This window comes from Poecilia reticulata, chromosome 13, assembly GCF_904066995.2.
Source record: "Poecilia reticulata chromosome 13, P_reticulata-male-v2, whole genome shotgun sequence".
Classification (NCBI taxonomy): Eukaryota; Metazoa; Chordata; class Actinopteri; order Cyprinodontiformes; family Poeciliidae; genus Poecilia; species Poecilia reticulata.
The window spans coordinates 6,140,749-6,158,773 of record NC_088842.1 but is presented as its reverse complement, the minus strand read 5'-3'; the positions used below and the strand labels follow the sequence as shown (position 1 = coordinate 6,158,773).

At 42.2% G+C, this 18,025-nt stretch overlaps 1 protein-coding gene across 7 annotated transcripts in view; it reads left to right on the top strand.

Annotated features, from left to right (window-relative positions):
* The window catches only part of LOC103474193 (bridge-like lipid transfer protein family member 2), a 34,241-nt gene that overhangs the window by 11,357 nt on the left and 4,859 nt on the right, over positions 1-18,025 (top strand). For 4 of the 7 annotated variants that reach the window (XM_081614308.1, XM_081614304.1, XM_081614305.1 and 1 more), the window contains exons 9-37: positions 165-288; positions 420-544; positions 630-697; positions 776-912; positions 1,056-1,210; positions 1,739-1,932; positions 2,654-2,954; positions 4,115-4,320; positions 4,839-5,868; positions 5,957-6,148; positions 7,304-7,506; positions 7,648-7,766; positions 7,849-8,072; positions 8,148-8,338; positions 9,469-9,568; positions 9,689-9,888; positions 10,420-10,717; positions 10,800-10,957; positions 11,466-11,672; positions 11,845-11,944; positions 12,569-12,751; positions 13,355-13,476; positions 13,578-13,733; positions 13,889-14,010; positions 14,091-14,271; positions 14,381-14,467; positions 14,892-14,900; positions 15,141-15,251; positions 15,351-15,486. In XM_081614308.1, the coding sequence (XP_081470434.1) occupies positions 165-288; positions 420-544; positions 630-697; positions 776-912; positions 1,056-1,210; positions 1,739-1,932; positions 2,654-2,954; positions 4,115-4,320; positions 4,839-5,868; positions 5,957-6,148; positions 7,304-7,506; positions 7,648-7,766; positions 7,849-8,072; positions 8,148-8,338; positions 9,469-9,568; positions 9,689-9,888; positions 10,420-10,717; positions 10,800-10,957; positions 11,466-11,672; positions 11,845-11,944; positions 12,569-12,751; positions 13,355-13,476; positions 13,578-13,733; positions 13,889-14,010; positions 14,091-14,271; positions 14,381-14,467; positions 14,892-14,900; positions 15,141-15,251; positions 15,351-15,486 (5,439 nt within the window). The remainder of the gene's footprint in view (positions 1-164; positions 289-419; positions 545-629; positions 698-775; positions 913-1,055; positions 1,211-1,738; positions 1,933-2,653; positions 2,955-4,114; positions 4,321-4,838; positions 5,869-5,956; positions 6,149-7,303; positions 7,507-7,647; positions 7,767-7,848; positions 8,073-8,147; positions 8,339-9,468; positions 9,569-9,688; positions 9,889-10,419; positions 10,718-10,799; positions 10,958-11,465; positions 11,673-11,844; positions 11,945-12,568; positions 12,752-13,354; positions 13,477-13,577; positions 13,734-13,888; positions 14,011-14,090; positions 14,272-14,380; positions 14,468-14,891; positions 14,901-15,140; positions 15,252-15,350; positions 15,487-18,025) is intronic. The other 3 variants (XM_081614309.1, XM_081614310.1, XM_081614307.1) reach the window with 3 other exon arrangements.

Here is an 18,025-nt window from a genome sequence, read left to right as displayed (position 1 = left end):
GTGCAGCCCTAACCAGCATTCAGTTAATTAATAATCTAGTTCATGAATTACACGGTTTAATATTTCACTGCTCCTCATTTGCTTATCAGATGTTCCGTTTAGGTGCTCCTCGTGGTTATTATTGTTTTTTTTATTTATTTAAACCCGATCCTGTTTCCTATCAGAGTGCGACGACACTGAATTCATCCGCACCGAGACAGTGGAACAGTTTCATCAGCTGCTACCCCACAACGTCAACGTGGAGTTCGACAACACAAACGTGACGCTGTCCATGCACAGCCAGAAGAGGCGAGTCAGCGTCAAATTACATGAGCTTACGCCTCGGTACTATTTATCAGAATTTAAATCAGTTTTCCGATCAATAAAACTTTCTTTTTTCTTTTCTTTTTTTTCTTCTTCTTTTTTTGGGGACTATTCAGACACCTGAATTGGACGCTGAAATCTTTGAAGATGAGTTACGGACGTGACGACGAGCAGCATCCCCTGAAGAGCTTCACTCCTGAGCTGAGCTTTCCTCAGAGCAGCCTGGAGTTCATCCTGGAGGGTCAGCTGGCCTTCCAGCGCTCTACGGGGACATAAATTGTAAAAAAGCAATAAGTAACATGTTTATTTTTGTTGTTTATTGTCAGATGGACTTCTCCTTTCTCAGAGCAGGCAGAGGATCCTTTGCGTGAACACGCTGAAGACGTTCCTGCAGGTGACGAGACGTCCGACTCGCCGCGTTCGTCTTGATCGTTGGGGTACTCTGCCTTTAAAATGGCTTTTGTCCCAACAGGTTACGTCCATTGACGTCTCAGGATCGTTCACGGTCAACACCTGCATCGTGCACTATCGCCACCAAGAGTTCTCCCATTGGTTGAATCTGTTCCCCTGGCAACAACTGCTCCACAGGAAGGAAGCCCACAGAAAGAGGCAAGCTGCCAAACGATAATTAACACTCCTGGGTTTTTATTAGATCTCTTGACATTTATTAAACTACCTTCTTTTTCGTTTTGTTTTGTTTTTTTGCATCGTTCGCTCTGTTGTTCATCCCATTACCCTTCCGTTTTGCATAGTCCGTTAGATTATTTTCCCACCCTGGTCTTTCTCAGGCGTCTCCCCCACTTGGACGCCCCCGTGATGATCTCGTCCTCCGTGTCCAACGTCAACGTGTCTGTGCAGCTGGGGGACACCACGCCCTTCGCTCTGGGCTTCATCGCCGCCAACGCAGGTCCGTTCCGCTCACGCAGCACAGCACGTGATTGTCATGTGGCTTTTATTTTCACTACTGAGACGGTATATTGCTGCTATTAACACTGTTTTTTATAACCCCAAACAACCTCCTATAAAGTGAGTTGTGAAATATTCATACACTTTGAACTTTTTCACGTTTTGCCATTTTACACCCACAAACCTTTATGCATTGAACAGGAATTTTGTAGTAGACTGACATTTTTCCTGTGAAGTGGAGGAAAAATTATACATTATATTATATTTAGTTTTTCTACCAGCTTTACGTCTTTAGAGACTGAAAAGTTTACCTGTTGTTTTTTGTTTGTTTTTTTGCAAAAAAGCTGTAACCCTGCCTGATGAGAAATAAAAAAAAATCTTTTCACATTAGATTAAAGTCATTTATGTACAGCAGAGGCCCAAGAACAGTTCCCTGTGGTACACCAGTACACCATTGTTCTGCACACAGTAACCTGAAGTTCATAGCATACTGATAGACCTGCTCCCACTTGTGTATTTATTTTTACAGAACTGCAGCATCTTCTTGACCTGAAGATCGACAACGACAGCTCGGATTCTCAGAACTTGCACCAGCGGGCCTCGCTGAGCCTGGACAGCTTCTGGTGGAGAGTGGGTCAAGGCTCTCACATCCAGCAGGCTCCTCACCCGCCGGGTAAACACGTGTGGGGCGAAGCATTAATTCTAGACACTTTAAGTCTCCAGGTAGGAAAACATAAATCATCACTTCTCATCAGTGCTTGTGCTTTGTAACTATTCAGACTTTTGTAATTCGAGTTGTTTACTTCTTTGAGTTTCTCATTTTTGAAGACATGTTTAGGCTTTACTCTTTAGGTTAAAAAGCATAGTGATACAACTTAATAAACACTCACAAAATAGTAGTTTCATTTTTCAGTCCCTCCAGGAAGTTGCGATATTCTATTAATACAAATTCATTCGTTATTTGCTAATTTTGCACAGACTTGCGATTTTCATCGCAACTTATCTGCAAACGTTAACATTTTCTGTATTTCCAGTCGCTGCATTCGGCTGAATGATGACCTGTACCTTTGTCCCCTTCTAATTTAACTTCCTGTTTCAAAAGTCTTTTGAAAGCCAAACCTGTAAGACGAAAGCATGTGAGACCCTAAACGATAACTTTTGTCTTTAATTTTTCTATTTATTGTTTTGAAAACCATTTTGAGATGTTTTGTAAGTTTTGCTTATTATAATGTAAGCAATTTGTTAATTGAGTTCATTTCCAAAATTGAGCATTAACCTACAGTAAAAGTGATAAAAGGCTGAATTTGAACAATTATTGTTATGCAAAGTTAATTTCAAACAGAAGATTTGTTTAAAAAAAAAAAGGAAGAAAATATACAGCTTTTGTTTACGAGTAGAAATAGTCTGGTTTTAGTCATGAATATTCTCCCTTTTTTTGCTCCAGGGGAGTTTGAACCGACCCCAGTCCGCCTGCAGCAGCCAGCCTCCCAGTCTGAACGTGGAGTCCAGCCTGAAGGGTCTCCAGGTGGAGCTGTCGGAGACCTGCGCACTCTGCCTCTCTCGCCTCCTGACCCTCCTGCGGGTTTCCGCTGACTCTGATCCTCACCAGCCGGACGTGACGCCCGGGTCGCCCTCTGGAGACGAAGCAGTCAAGTCGGGCCACTCCTCCTCACAGCTCGGCCTTCTTTTTAAACTGGACTGCTGTCTGAGCGATGTCAATGTGTTCACAGTCTCCAATTTGGCGGGTAAGAAAAAGCTTCTTTGAGAAAAACAGTAGGAGTCAGATGTTAAACGTTACTCAGGTAGGATTCTTTGTAAAACACTGGGGAAAAAAGTGTGAGGTCTTTTCATTTTAAAACCATAAACCAGATAAAAGCTGATTCAAATGAGCTTTTTTGAGGTGGGAGGGGCAACATTTCTAATTTTGATCACTTTTCTGTCACTATGAAACTTAAATTACTCACTATGTAGGAATAATATTAGATTATCTACCTTGCTTCTGCTGAAGAGGTAAATGCTGGAATAATCAGAAATAAACCTGATTTCTTCATCACTCTTGGTCTCATGGGCAAAACCTAAAAAATATACTTTAGGGGTAGATTTAAAAATGCGTCTTTTAAAAAAAAAATTAATTTCATGTAATTCTTTTAACCTTATTTATTCTTTTGAAAATACATAAGTAATCTTAAGATTTGTGTTTTATTTATTTGTGTTTTTAACATTTAATTAACCAGTAGATTAAATAGGTTTCCCCCGCCCCCATTTAAATATTTTTTGCAATATTATCCTGGTCATTACAAATAGCAGCTTAAAACTAATAAAAGTGCAAAGTTAGGAAAAAATATGAGTGGGAAATTATTACATCTACTGCAGCAGCTGCTCCAGATAAAAGCATTTACAACGAGATGTTTGTATATCTGAAATGAATAATAATAGTTCGAATTCAGACCATGATGTAGCTGATTCCAGAGGCAGATTATTTTAAATACTTTCCTGCCACCTGAGTAGAAGCTTTTGTTACGTTCAGTAAGAACAAGTCTTGTAAATAAACACAAGAATTTAATTTCTCATTCTTTTATTTTTTTTAAAAGGATGTAGGTTTGTGGATGTGAAAAACTAAAAATTATTATTTTTTCTCTTGACTAAAGATGATCAAGCATCAGAATATCAAGCAAAGTTGTCTATCAGAGTTTGAGGGATTGATGCTCCAAAGGGTAGATTTTATGAAGGACATGTTGGCTATGGACAAATTTGTCAAATCCAGCAATCAGCAAACAGGAAAAAAAAAAATCTCATCTTTGAAAAACCCGTTTATTGCTTAAATGTCATAATTTGACTCAAATTTCAACTGTTTCCCAGACTGATATCAGAGATCTCATCTGACGGGGAGCGTGTTGTGTTTCAGGAGCCGTGTCTCTGCGCATGGACGCCATCAGCATCCTGAGCTCTGCAGAGAGCTCCAGAGTGTCTCTGCAGGAGATGAGCTTGTCTCTGGTGAAAACTCTCACTGAGAACATGGAAGCGTGCTGCCCCGCCACCCAGACCCTCAACCCCGTACTCAAACTCACCGCAATAACCGTCTGGTACCACGTCACCACACACAGCTTACAGGTAGCCGCAGGTTTCCAACAATGCGTTTTCCACACCACTTTCCAGAAACAAGGCTAGTTTTCTGAGCCCAATTTATTTCCCTCAGTTTGGTTTCTAAACTGGGGAAAGTCAGTATTTTTTTTCTCTACTTGTGAGTTTTATATGTCAGTGCACTATTACTTGCCATGTATTATAAGGCCCAGTCGCTGTGACAGAATCACTGGTTTTATTTTTTTTGTAACTGGAACTCGTTGTCTCTTGTCTCCCACGCTCTAAACAGCTGAATAGTGTAATCAGTTAAATTCATGCTAAACACATTCCAGTTACACATTTCCACATGACTTGACTTAGTTCTTAGCTGTTACTCCTATCAGACAATCTGGAAATAAAGCTATGTTACATTTTGGACTCGTTGGGCGCTGTGGATTGAAATTCTTCCTTTTAAATTACAGAAACCGCATAAATAACTCAAGTTTGATACTGCTGAATACAGCTAGAATGAACAGGGTACGAATGGTTGTACTTCAATGTCTGTACAGGTTCAGTGTGAAGAGGAGCTGGCTCTAGACTGGGCTCCACCGGACCACATGGTCTTGTTCCAGCACATGACTGAAGCTCAGGCCTGTTGGCGTATGCTCCGTGGCGAACAGGAAGAGAACAGAGACGCTGTGCTGGGTCAGACCAGAAGCTTCTCCGTACGCCTGGAAATGGGTTCCACCCGCTTGACGGCCCACGTCAGCGAGAAGAACTACATCCTGCTGCACACCAAGGCCTTCTCCCTTTCAAAGCACGCCGGCTCCATACACATACGCTCCCCTCTGCTCGTCTTCAACTTCGACGGCAACAACATCGTCTCCTTCAATGAGCTGGACGTGGAGACTCACGACGAGCTCACCGAGATGCAGCTGCACAGGGACGCCTTCCCATTCCTAGCCACTCCCCACAACCGAGTCTGGGTCTTCACCTGCCCATCTCTGTCCGTGGAGTTCCCCTACCAGTACAACTTCTCCAAAACCTTCGACATGGCCATCAGCGTGCAGAAGTGGCTGAAGACTCTCCACCTCCGTCAGAATCCGCCGCCGTCCGAGCAACGGCTGCCACCCGACCTCGTGTTCAAAATCAGCCAGTTCTCCTTCGTCTTCCTGGACGACGTCTTCGAAATCAAGCTGAGGGACAACTACGAGCTGATGAAGGATGAGAGCAAAGAAAGTGCCAAGCGCCTGCAGCTTCTGGACAAGAAGGTGGCAGAACTCAGGAAGCAGCACGGAGAACTTCTGCCCGCCAGAAAGATAGAGGAGCTGTACAGCTCGCTGGAGAAGAAGCACATAGAGATCTACATCCAGCGCTCCCGCCGACTCTATGCCAACACTCCCATGAGGAAGTCTCTGCTGACCTGGACCGTGTCGGACCTGGAGCTCGTCGCCCTGGCCGATCAGTGTTTTCACGGTCCGGAGAAAGTCAGAGAACAGCTGAGAGACATCGACAGGATCAGTCCCTTCCCCCGAGACGGGCTCCCTCTGGTGGTTCAGTGGTGTCGTGCTGTCAAGTTTAAGCTAGGCGCTTTTTTGGGTAAGACTACCATTAAAACAAAAAAATGTTTATTAAATCAAAATATTTTAAGGTGATGTCTAATTTTTCAAACATGTTTTGTTGTCAGTGAGAATTCGAGATTATCCGCGCTACCTGTTTGAGATCCGGGACTGGGAGCTGTCGGGACGTCTGATCGGGACGGAGCAGGACGGTCAGGCGAGGGCTCGTCGCAAGCAGACCGTCCAGCTCGGAGCGCCGTGGGGAGATGTGACGGTTCACAGAAACATGCCTCCACTCAAGTTCTACTATGATTTCAAATGTAAGTTCTGCACATTTTTGTAGATCCTTCTAAAATTATTCAATTATTTTTATATCAAAGAGAAAATATTGTTTTGTTTTTGTATAGCAAAATTAATTCTCACTGTCCAAACTTTGACAGTATTGTTTTAATTTAGTCAGTTGTAGGCATAGACTGATTACATTCTCACTGTATGATGATAATAAAACAGGTTTTTTTTTTTTTCCGCATGAATTTTAATCTAAATGCAACGGTGCGCACCACTAAGTAAAAAGCTAGCTACGCTAACAGTAAACCACTAATCATAAACAATAGATCCAATAGCACTAATCAACATGGGATTCAGCACTAAATTCAACAGTGTTGTTGGTATTTAGCAGTTGTGCTAAATTCAACAATGTGTTGACAACATGTGTTGCCCTCTGCAGGGTCAAAGTGGTCATTGCACACCCCACTGTGTGGTTGCATCTCAGACAGTGATACTTTGTAACAGACCTTTTCCCTCAAGGTTTCAGTTGCTAACTCTGTTGCTAATTTTGGCTAATTGACCATAAACTTGGAAAAGTTCTTAACTGTCAATAACCAAAACTTCAACACAGACATGAAACCTTTTTTCAATGGAAAGTTTTCATAACAGTCAAGTAATTTAGTGCTTTAGAATTCATTCAGAAAAATTAATTTAGCAGAAGATAAGTGTGCGAAAAGTTTTCAAAATTGGCAAAAATGTTAAAGAATTAGCTGTGCTATTAGCGCATCGGTGGAGGTGTCCTCATCACTGCTACAATGTATAATATGATCTAATTCCTTTTATTTATAGCAGAGCAACATTTATTACTAATATTGTAACACATTGATTAAGAAAGTTATTATATTTAGTTACTTAATATTTAATGCATAGAGTTAATCAGGAGCTAAATAAACACCATGAGTTATACTGTTACAATGTTAATCATTTTTACACATCTGTTCTTTAATCCCATATGTAAAATGGGACTGATATTAAAAACCAGTATAATTTTTATGTTTTTGCTGGAGTTTTTTTTTTCAGTGTCAAAAGGGTAATAAGATGTATATAATATACATAATTATTAAATATAACACAAGGAAATTCATGACCAGCGCAGAATGATGCCATAACGTTTTCCTCCAGTTCTGATGAAGTCGCTCTTTCTGCAGCCAACATCTCTCTGTATACCATCGTGTGGGGGCCATGTTGGGACCCTGCCTGGACGCTGATTGGGCAGTCGGTAGACCTGCTGACCAAACCCACGGCCGATCCGTCTCCCCCTCTGGCCTGGTGGGACAAAAGCCGTCTGCTCCTGCATGGACACTGGGTCATGAACATCGAGCACGCCAACCTGCATCAGCTGGCTACCGAGGTGAGGCAACTTCTGCTTTATGTCTTTGCTTGATTCTATTTATGTCGTTGAGATTATTTATATGTTTTTGAATATTTCCTCAATTCTTTCTATTGTTTTGAGTGTTTCTGTTTAACACAATCTGTGTTTGGGTTCTTCCAGGATCCGTACAACACAACCGAGAACTTGCACTGGGAATGGACCAAGCTGAACTTCGACTGGAATCCTGGGGAGTTTGTGTTTAAAGGGAATTTGGACATAAACGTCCGGACGGCATCAAAGTCAGCACCAACACTTGGAATGAAATCTATTCCCACATTCAGATGAGATTTTAACAAAGAAAATCCCCACTTTCCACTCCAGGTACGACGATATCTGTTTCCTGCACTTGCCCAACCTCTGTATGACCCTTGATCTTCAGTGGCTTTGCCACGGCAACCCCCACGACCACCACGCGGTGATGGTCTGCTGCGCCGAGAACATGGCGGATGTGACCTCGGGACAGCCTCACGACTCGTACAGAGCTTTTCGCTCTGAAAACCTCAACCTCTCCATCACAATGGACCTCAATCAGAACTGCTCCACTGGTGTGTGTCAGAACTGTCAGACCTCAAAGATGAACCCACAGCATGTTTAAAGACGGCATTCGTCTTGTCTTCTAGAACCTCCCGAGCCTCGAATCTTGCTGTACAGCAGCACCCTGCGCTGGATGCAGAACTTCTGGGCCACCTGGACCAGCGTGTCTCGACCGATCTGCAGAGGCAAGCTCTTCCACAGCCTAAGGCCGGTCCGCAAAAAGCTGGGTCAGCACTACAAGCAGATGTCCTACACGGCTGCCTTCCCTCAGCTACAAGTGAGGTTTTTATTATTTTCTGAAAGCTGCTTGACAACAATGGTGTTTTATAGTTCAAGAGGCCGAATTGATTTCCGCTTGGGTGATAGTTGCCATAACGATGCTTGTTGTTCAGTGTTGAAATTATCGTTTTTCAGATAATAATTTGAAAAAAATTATCAATTTATTATCAATTTTGTTTTAAGCTAAATATACTCATTTAGCTTAAAACAAATTGATTCTTTGTGCTTAAAATTTCAAAGTGCTTAAAAATCTTCTTTAGATACAAAGTCTTCAAGGCCCCAAGTGCCGTAATCCAAAGTATTAATTAGCGCCACACATAAATACATCAAATAAGTACTTGTATGTTTTAAACATTTTATATTAAATTAGAAATAAACACACTGCATAGAGTTATGTTTACACCTGGACCAGCCCTCACATGGGGCTCTTGTGCCTTCTCTTGATAGCACCACTTGATTAGAAACAACCAGTCAAAGCCAGGAGGAGGGTCTTAGCGCTGTCAGTTACCCTTGTCTACATGCTGCTCGCACCCTCCCCCATTCTTGCCCGGTGGTTAGCGAGACCACCGATGACTTCTGATGCAGTTTTCCTGGAAAAGAAAGTTTTCTCTTTGCCATCAGCACATTAAGCAGTGTGTGCAGGAGCACTAAGACCCTCCCACTGGCTCTGATTGGTCGTTTCTGACCAAGTGGTGTATTTCTGCAGTAGGACCACATGGAGGAAGAAGGGAGAATAGCTTTTTTCACAATTGTCTCATGATGACAGAAATGAGTACGAAAACATTTTTTTTTTTTTAATTTTTATGAAAGTTACCTACTGCATCTTTACCTGGGTTCAGAAAACTTCCATAGTCTTCTTACACTTCATCTAAAAAACACAGAGCTTCATAATTCATTTCTTGCCAACCATCCAAACAAAAGATGTTAATTAACCTGCATCTTTCTTCTGCAGATAAGCTTTTTGTTATGAGTTGACTGTAGAGCCAGAATATTCTTAACTTTTACTTCTGTTTCATGTGACTTATTGATAGCTGAGCCCATAACTAGTTTTTTAGAGGCTTAAACCCACAAAAAGGTTTCAAACATTTACATTTAATCAGGCTCATGCATGTATTGTTTATCCCTCAGGTGCATTACTGGGCTTCCTTTGCACAGCAGAGAGGAGTCCAAGTGGAGTGCAACAAAGGTCACGTCTTCACTCGTGGGACTCAGAGACTCATTCCACAGGGTAAAAAGCATCATGAGATTCAAAAAAAAAAAAGCTTTTCTGTTTTTTCTTAGACTCTGCACATAAATCTACCTTTTTTTTTTTTTTTTAAAAGCCAACTCTCATGTGTTGCTTTTGCAGCCGGCACTGTGATGAGGAGGCTGATCTCTGAGTGGAACGTGACTCAGATGGTGAGTGAGCTGTCTCAGGTGACGGTTCACCTGATGGCCTCCACCTGGGACGAGACAGCCGACCACCAGATGAATGCTCAGGTGAAGAAGACTCACCTGCTCAGCCTGTCATCGCTTAGCTACCAGCGGCAGAGCAACCGCATGGAGGAGGTAACGGCTGGAGCCCGTTTCTGGTTTTCATGGTAACCGGGAAGGGGTTGCATTTTTATCACGATATTTTGCCAAGCTACTGTGATACCAGTAAAGGTGATGATGAGAACTGTTTATTTCGTCTTTTGTAGGAAATTGTATGACTGTGTGTCACACAAACAGAAACACTGCTCTTGAAAAACATTCCCATTTTGTAATTTGCTCTTTTAGGACACTGGTCACACAAAGAAGTGTGATTTGTATCACTAAACTGCACACGATATTTTCAGATTTATTGGTATTTACTGGTGTTTCAATAAACAAGCAGTGGAGAAAATAGTAAAAGTGACAATACAGACAATGTGGAAGTTTTTTTTTTTTTTTTTTTACTTCATTAATTGGAATTTATTGCGATAGCAATAAACCAGAATTCTGACCATGACATATATCATGAAAAATGATAAACGATACGATACGATAAGTACTCATTCTTGGTAGCCAGAAAGAGGAAAAAAAGAACCAATAATTTTGTTTGTTTGTGATTTCCGACAGGAAGTGAACACAACAGATGAAACAAATGCCTCTTACACTCATAAACTGCGCCTGGTGGACCTCCGTGCGTCCTGGACGACCATAAACAGAAACATCGCCTTCGGGCTGTACGACGGTTACAAAAAGGCGTCCGTGTTGAAGAGGAATCTCTCCACCGAAGCTCTGAAGGGTCTGAAGATCGACACACACCTGCAGACGAAGAAACTCAAGCGTTCCCCCTCCAACTACTCCCCGACCGCGGCTCTCGTCACTCCGGTCATTCCCGCTGCCAGTCGAGTGGAGAAAAGTCAAAACGAAGGTGGGCGCTCCCAGACGGCGACGATCTCCGTCAGAGGGATCGGGAACGGCTCACCCGGATCTGTTTCTTCGGTGTTTTGCAGGAACGTCGATGTTGCAGAAGCTGATCGAGGAGACGGACAAGTTTGTTGTGTTTTCCGAGGAAGACTCTGGAGTGAGCGACCAGCTGTGCGGCATCGCAGCCTGTCAGACCGACGACGTGTTCAACCGTAACTGGTTCATAGAGCTGGTCAACTGTCAGGTAATCGCTCTGATGCTGCGTTCAGGAACCATCACGGTTCTAACAGGTTTCTGATCTGACCAAAGTGTTTTCCAGGTTTGGTGACGCGTGGAATAACAATGAAAGATGAAATGAATTAATGTTTTATTTCATTTGACAACAAGCAGCCATAAAGCAGACTGGTGTCGATTATTGTATTTCTACCATTTTGACCTAGTGAGCCACGGTTTATGATCTTTTTAGCCTATTATCAGAACTCATTGAACTGGTTTTATGACCACATGTTGGTTGAAGATGACATGATTTCTATAAATCCAGGTTTCGAGCAGCCAAACCACAGAAACTTCAGCACCCAGTTAGGAAATATTTTGAGTAGAGGTGCTCCGATTGCAGTTTTCTGGCCGATCGTCGATCTTTTAAAAAGCCTGGCCTGCTGAATATTTAGTTCATCTAATGAAACCTTGTCCAGCTCACAGACGGACTTGGGCGTTACCACAACATCAGTCTGAATGCGATTATCTTCATCTAGATGATGCTGCGCGGCACAGAAACAGCCGGCTGCGTGCTGGTGTCTGCAGCCAAGGCCCAGCTGCTGCAGTGCGAGCACCACCCGACCTGGTACAGCGACACACTGAAGCAGAAGACCACCTGGACCTGCCTGCTGGACGGCATGCAGTACTTTGCCACCATGGAGCTGAATCCCTCCGAGCAGGAGGACCGGCAGCTGTGGCTGGAGGTAGGCTCTGCTCTCAAGAGCAAAAGTAAACGGCGTGTGGCTGAAAGGCATCATTGGAGTGGCTATGCTTATTCTGCTAAAGTTACAAGCACAGCTTCCAAAAATGCTGGGATTGCTAATTTTTGGACAGAATCTTTAATCTGTTTTTTTTTTGTTTTTTTTTTTTGTTTAGGTGAAAAACATTGAGGAGCACAGGCAGCGTAACCTGGACTCAGTGCAGGAACTGATGGAGAGCGGCCAGGCGGTGGGAGGGATGGTCAGCACCACTACAGGTACGGAAAGACTTGATTGTGCTTCGCGGTATTAATATCTGCATCAGTCCCAATGTTGAAGAAAAAAAAATCTATTCAGGCTAATTCTTTGTGCTCTGAGCGATGTCAGGCTTTCTTTAATTTATTTTACATTATATTTAGAATTCCTAATTGCACTTTCTGAACCATTTGAATGGAGGTTTGATGTAGTTTATTTTTTGCATGTTTGAAAAAAACGGTCAGCCTGTTGTTTCAGTTTATCTACTATTTATTTTCCATTGTCTGTTCTACCACATACTGCACTGAGTGAAAAAGTTAAAGTTGTGTTGTTGTGGTGTAGAGTTTTCAAATAAATGAGTAATTCAGTAAATTTATGCCTGTTTAAAAGGAAAAAAAAACAGTTTTAAGTCAATTCAGCACTATTATTCTGTTTTGTTCGGTATCGCCCGATAATAAACTTTAGATATCAGTACAGGAAGTTAAAAAAAAAAAAACCGGGTCAGTGCATTCTTAACTGTGCTACAAAAGTATCTTTCAAATTCAGTAAATAATAGGAGTGAGAAGAGGAGCACATTTTTAGCTCATGTATTCTCTGATTAGATTTAATTCTGCTCGTATCAGACGGTTGAATTTTGCGTTTGGCAGACTGGAACCAGCCCGCGCAGGTGAACGAGTCGCAGCAGGTGCAGCGCATCATCTCGCGCTGCAGCTGCAGGATGCACTACATCAGCTACAGCCACGACATCAACCCGGAGCTGGCCACGCAGATCAAGCCTCCAGAGATGAGGAACAACCACGAGAAGGAGGACCTGCTGAAAAAACAGGCGGGTGTGTGTGATCACTGGAGCAGCACTGAAATCCAGTTTTATTATTTTCCTAATCCAGCGTTACTAATTTTTATGTATTTTATTTTTTTTCATTTTTAACCATATTTATTAACCCAAAAAGTGCATAAATTTAGACAGAGCGATAACTAGTGGTCAACATTACCTGATGCTCACAAATGAAACAAACTGCTGCGGTTCAACAGAACGTTATTTTTACCAGATTGTAAAAAGTGTTTCCTTCTCGTTCCTTTGAAGAACTCAAACATTATGTGGAAAAACTAGGAATCCCATTTTTAACATAAAAGAAAATGTCCCTCTTAAATTAACTTTAGAGTAAAACACAATAAAAATACTTATCACATGAAAAAAAAAGCTATAAAAAGCAAAAGCTTGTGCAGACTTCCATAATGATCAGGACGCTAAACACCACAAACTACTTTATATCCTTCCTTTATCGCAGATATCAGCTAATTCTGTGAAATTCAACATTTCATTGTAAATTTTATTTTGCACATTAAATTCTGTGATTTCATCAGCATTTTAAGCATTATGGAAATCATGAGCACTGAAGGGGAAAAAAATCAATTCAATTATTTCTTTTCAGGTGCTGTGGAAACGTTCACTCTCATTCACCACGACCTGGAGATTTCCACGAACCCGGTTCAGTACGCCATGATCCTGGACATCGTCAACAACCTGCTGCTTCACGTGGAGCCCAGACGCAAGGTGGGCAGGAACGCCAGCCAGCCGGGAATCTCTTTTTTTTTTTTTCTCTCTCTCTCTCTCCTTTCTCCATGATCTTGTGACGGTTTACGGTTCTTCCCCAGGAGCACAGTGAGAAGAAGCAGAGGGTTCGCTTCCAGCTGGAGATCTCCAGCAACCCTGAGGAGCAGCGCAGCAGCATCCTGCACCTGCAGGAGGCGGTGAGGCAGCACCTTGCTCAGATCAGACGCCTCGAGAAGCAGATCTACTCCAACATCAGGGTGAGCTGCACCGCCTCGCTTTATTTTACTTCATTTTGGTAATGTTGCGACTTTATTTTGGTAATATTGCGACTTTTTATTCTGTAGTGTTATAAATAGAAAGGAGAAATGCTATTGAAACAATGTGAATCATTTTAAATTCCACCTCCCTTTAGGCTCAAACTGACGAGGCGAACAGCGACGAACTGATGGACATCAACATGCGGCTGCAGAACCAGCTGAACCAGGAGAAGAATGACATGCAGATGAAGAGCGAGGAGCTCAACATCCTCATCAGGTCTCTCCTCAGGACCGATGGACCTTTCTGACAACGAGCAGGAAACGACTCGAAGTGAAAAACACCTCTGTTGTTTTTAGGTGTTTTAAAGATTTCCAGCTGCAGCGGGCAAACAAGCTGGAGCTGCGAAAGCCGCCAGAAGACGTGGGTGTGGTGCGCAGGACGGAGATCTACTTCGCTCAGGCTCGCTGGTGTCTGACCGAAGAGGATGGGCAGCTGGGCATCGCAGAGCTGGAGCTGCAGAGGTTCATGTACAGCAAGGCGAGTAGAAGCTGTCTGACCTCCGTCTGTCTGAAACGTTTCAAATTCACCATCTCCAGCGCTCGAGACGTCACATAGGAACTAAATATCCACTTCCTGTTCTTTGTAGCTGAACAAGTCCGATGACACGGCCGAGCATCTGCTGGAGCTCGGGTGGTTCACCATGAACAACCTGCTCCCAAACGCAGCTTACAAGGTAAATATGATCTTTTTTGATTTTTGAATATGTTTTTCTCTCTCAAGAAGTTGAAAACATAGTAAAATATATAAATGTATAATATCTGTAAATATTTAAAATGTTTATATCAGATACTGATATTGGTCCAAATTCGATCAGATCGATAAGATCAGCGCCTTCCTAATTAGTTGAGAAAAGCCGTATGAATACATTTGAGCCACATTTGAAAGTAGCACCATTCAAACTAACTCTCCACTGTTGTGTGTCGCAGACGTCCTTCCACCCAGAAATAAGAGATTAAGTAAAACTTTAAATGAACGGCATTCATGCCGGTGATGAGTGCATGTAAACGTCTGACTGGAACACCTTGTATTGTTTTTTTTTTTACTTTTGCTGTTTTCTCCATGTGTTAATGTTTTTCTGCCTGGTTTCCTCCGTGCAGCGTGTGAGGGTACGTACTGAGGACAGACATGTCTGTGTTTGAACCCACCTTGTTTTGTCCCGGATGGGATCACTCCGCTGCTCCTCTGGGAGTTTTTACTGTGTCGCATGTTGAAAGCAACTAGCCGCATGTGTTCCTGATGTCTCACCACCGTGTTCACGTCATCATCTCCACCTGTTTCCGTGACGCACCTTTCCGAACCCGTCCGAGCCGCGTCGTACCGTCGCTGACCTCATCTCGTTTTTCCAGGTTGTGCTTCGACCTCAGAGCAACTGCCAGTCCGGGCGACAGTTCGCCCTGCGCATCTTCAGCAAAGTGCGCCCCCCGGTGGGAGGAATCTCCGTGAAGGAACACTTTGAGGTCAGAATCGCGTCCTGCTGCTGCTGCTGCTGCTGCTGCTGCTGCTGAAGCACATTATACTGCGGTTTTGCTTTGATTGAGCCTCTCTGCTGTGATCAGGTGAACGTGGTGCCGCTCACCATCCAGCTCATGTACCAGTTCTTCAAACGGATGATGGGCTTTTTCTTCCCGGGCCGAAACGTTGAAGACGAAGACGTCACAGATGAGGAAGACAAGTCCAGAATGGTCACTACCGGTACGTTGTTTTGTGATGAAGGCAGTTTTTAATCTCTGTACAGAGTTTTTACGGCTAGTTGAAATCCTTGAAAATGCCTGAATTTTAAGGTTTGGAAAGAGCTTGATTCATGTATCAAGACCTTGAAAGTGCTTGATGTTCAGAACGGCATAGTTTTGTAATAAAATGCAATCTAACGTTTGATTAAAAGCCTAAATTAGAAAATGAAGTAAAGCCAGATATTTTCATCCACCTAATTAAAAGACAAATTTTTTCTGATGATTAATATTTTTTTGAAGGGCAGTTTTGTTTACAGAGACTTTATGATCCATTTTATTCATGATTTCAGTTTTAAGTTGTTTTAATTTCCGTTATGTTTTTAGTTGTCGTTTTATTTCAGATACTTAAAATATCTTTCATTTTTTCTTTACAAAATGAAAGTTTATTGATTTTTGAGAGCGTGAACTTGCACATACATGCCATTATCTATACATTACTTGAAAATGCTCTCAAAACCACAATATTATCATTAATCGTGATAATTATTAGGACGATTTATTGTCCAGCAAAAATGATCCTTACTGTGTGGATCCTGCAGCAGACCGATCAATACCAGCTGCTATTTTCCCCATGCGCAGTGTTGAATTACTCGTGTGTTTTTGAGAACTGTGGTCTCATGAGTGCGTGTGTATGCGTTGTTACGGCCCAAGGCCTTTTCCTCTGGGTCTCTAACATCCATGTCTTTAATTGGTGCTGATTGGAAGTGGAGGCAGCTGGCCAGTGTCTCCAGATCCACCTTAAGACTCACCACTTCCTCTGACTGATCAGCTCTTTTCTTTCTGTCTCCCTGCCACTCTCTCCCTTTGTCCCTTTCTTTCCCAACCAGTTATGACTTTTGTTAAATAAATTCCTTTTTAAGTTATTCCATGCATTGCTTCCCTTTCATTTGTTATGGTTTAAGAGCCAGACCATAACAAATTGGGGGCTCGTTCAAATTTATGTTAGTTTTGTTGAGTTAGTTAAGTGGTAAACATTGTTTGTTAATTTAACTGGGAAGCTAGTGTGGAAATCTTGAGTTTAGTTTTGGGAAAATGATTTTTTTTTTTTTTTTTTTCTCTCTCTCTCGTCTCTGGTTTGGTGTAAGTTACCTGATTTTGTCCTTTCTGATGAGCTCATTGGTAAGTCTTAATTGTTGACTGATTTGTGCAATTCATTATGTCTCATCTGAACTGATTCCCCTGTAGGCCTCAGCGTGTCTCCCCTTTGGGATTCATGTGCTCAAAAACAGTAGTGTGGGATCATATGGTTGGAGCAGTTGTCTCGGGGGCACGGCCATGGTGTTGGGGGGGGTTGCCAATTTTTTGGTCGCCTTTTCCACTCTATTGGTATTAAGTGCATAAATACCCACCGTCCCTGATCTCTGAAGACTAGGGTTGAGCTAGAAAGTTTCTGATAGGCAGTTAGAGGGGAGGTTTGGGTTGATTGGTTTGTGTTGCACAGATTGTCAGCAATTAAAAGTTTGAAACACTGTTTTGTGATTAAGACTTTAGTCATGTCTGTGGAAGACTTTAATAAATCTCCATCGGCAGGATTTTTGGAGCAGTGTTCTAGAGAACAACTAGTAAAAATTGCTGAACACTATAAAATTAAGTGTCGGTGATAAAAGGTTGAAAGACAATGTTAAAGCAATTTTAAGGGAGAATTTAATTGAGATGGGTGTTTTGTCTTCACCTTCCAGACCTGAAGATTTGGGTGCTCAGGCTGTAAAGTCTGACGTTTTGGATTTTGAACAACAAAAAGAGATGTTAAGGTTGAGAATGCAACTGGAGAAAGAAAAGGAGTTGGCTTTAGAGAGGTTACGACAGCAGGCAGATTTGGATAAGGCTCTTGCTTTGGAAAAAATTAGACAGGAAATTGAATTGGCAAGAATAAATTTGGAAAGTGAGAAATTAAATCTGGTGAAAGATGGCAAATTGTCTGCGGAATCTTGTGTTGGGGACTCAAAATGCAAACCCTCTGATGTATTAAATGACTTGCGTTTGGTGCCTAAGTTCAGTGAAAAGGATGTTGATACTTTTTTCACTTTGTTTGAAAGGGTTGCAGACACAAGAGATTGGTCTGATTCAGACCGCATAATTTTGCTTCAGTGTGTTTTGATTGGTCGTGCTCAGGAAGCGTTTTCTATGTTGAGCTTGAATGATGGCCAAGATTATGCCAAGGTTAAAGCTGCAATATTGAAAGCATATGAATTAGTCCCTGAAGCATATAGACAAAAGTTTAGAAACTGGAAAAAAGGTGACAAAACTTATGTGGAGTTTGCAAGAGATTTGGAAATTCATTTCAACCGATGGTGCACTTCCTCTGAGGTTAAGACACTTGGTGATCTCTGTAATTTAATGGTTTTGGAACAATTTAAAAACTCTTTCTCTCATAATATTGCAGTGTACATTAATGAACAGAAGGTTAAAACTGTGTCAGAAGCTGCAGTCTTGGCTGATGATTTTGTCTTGACACATAAAGATGCAAGTGGAGAGCACGCAGAGAGCACACATTCTGGAGG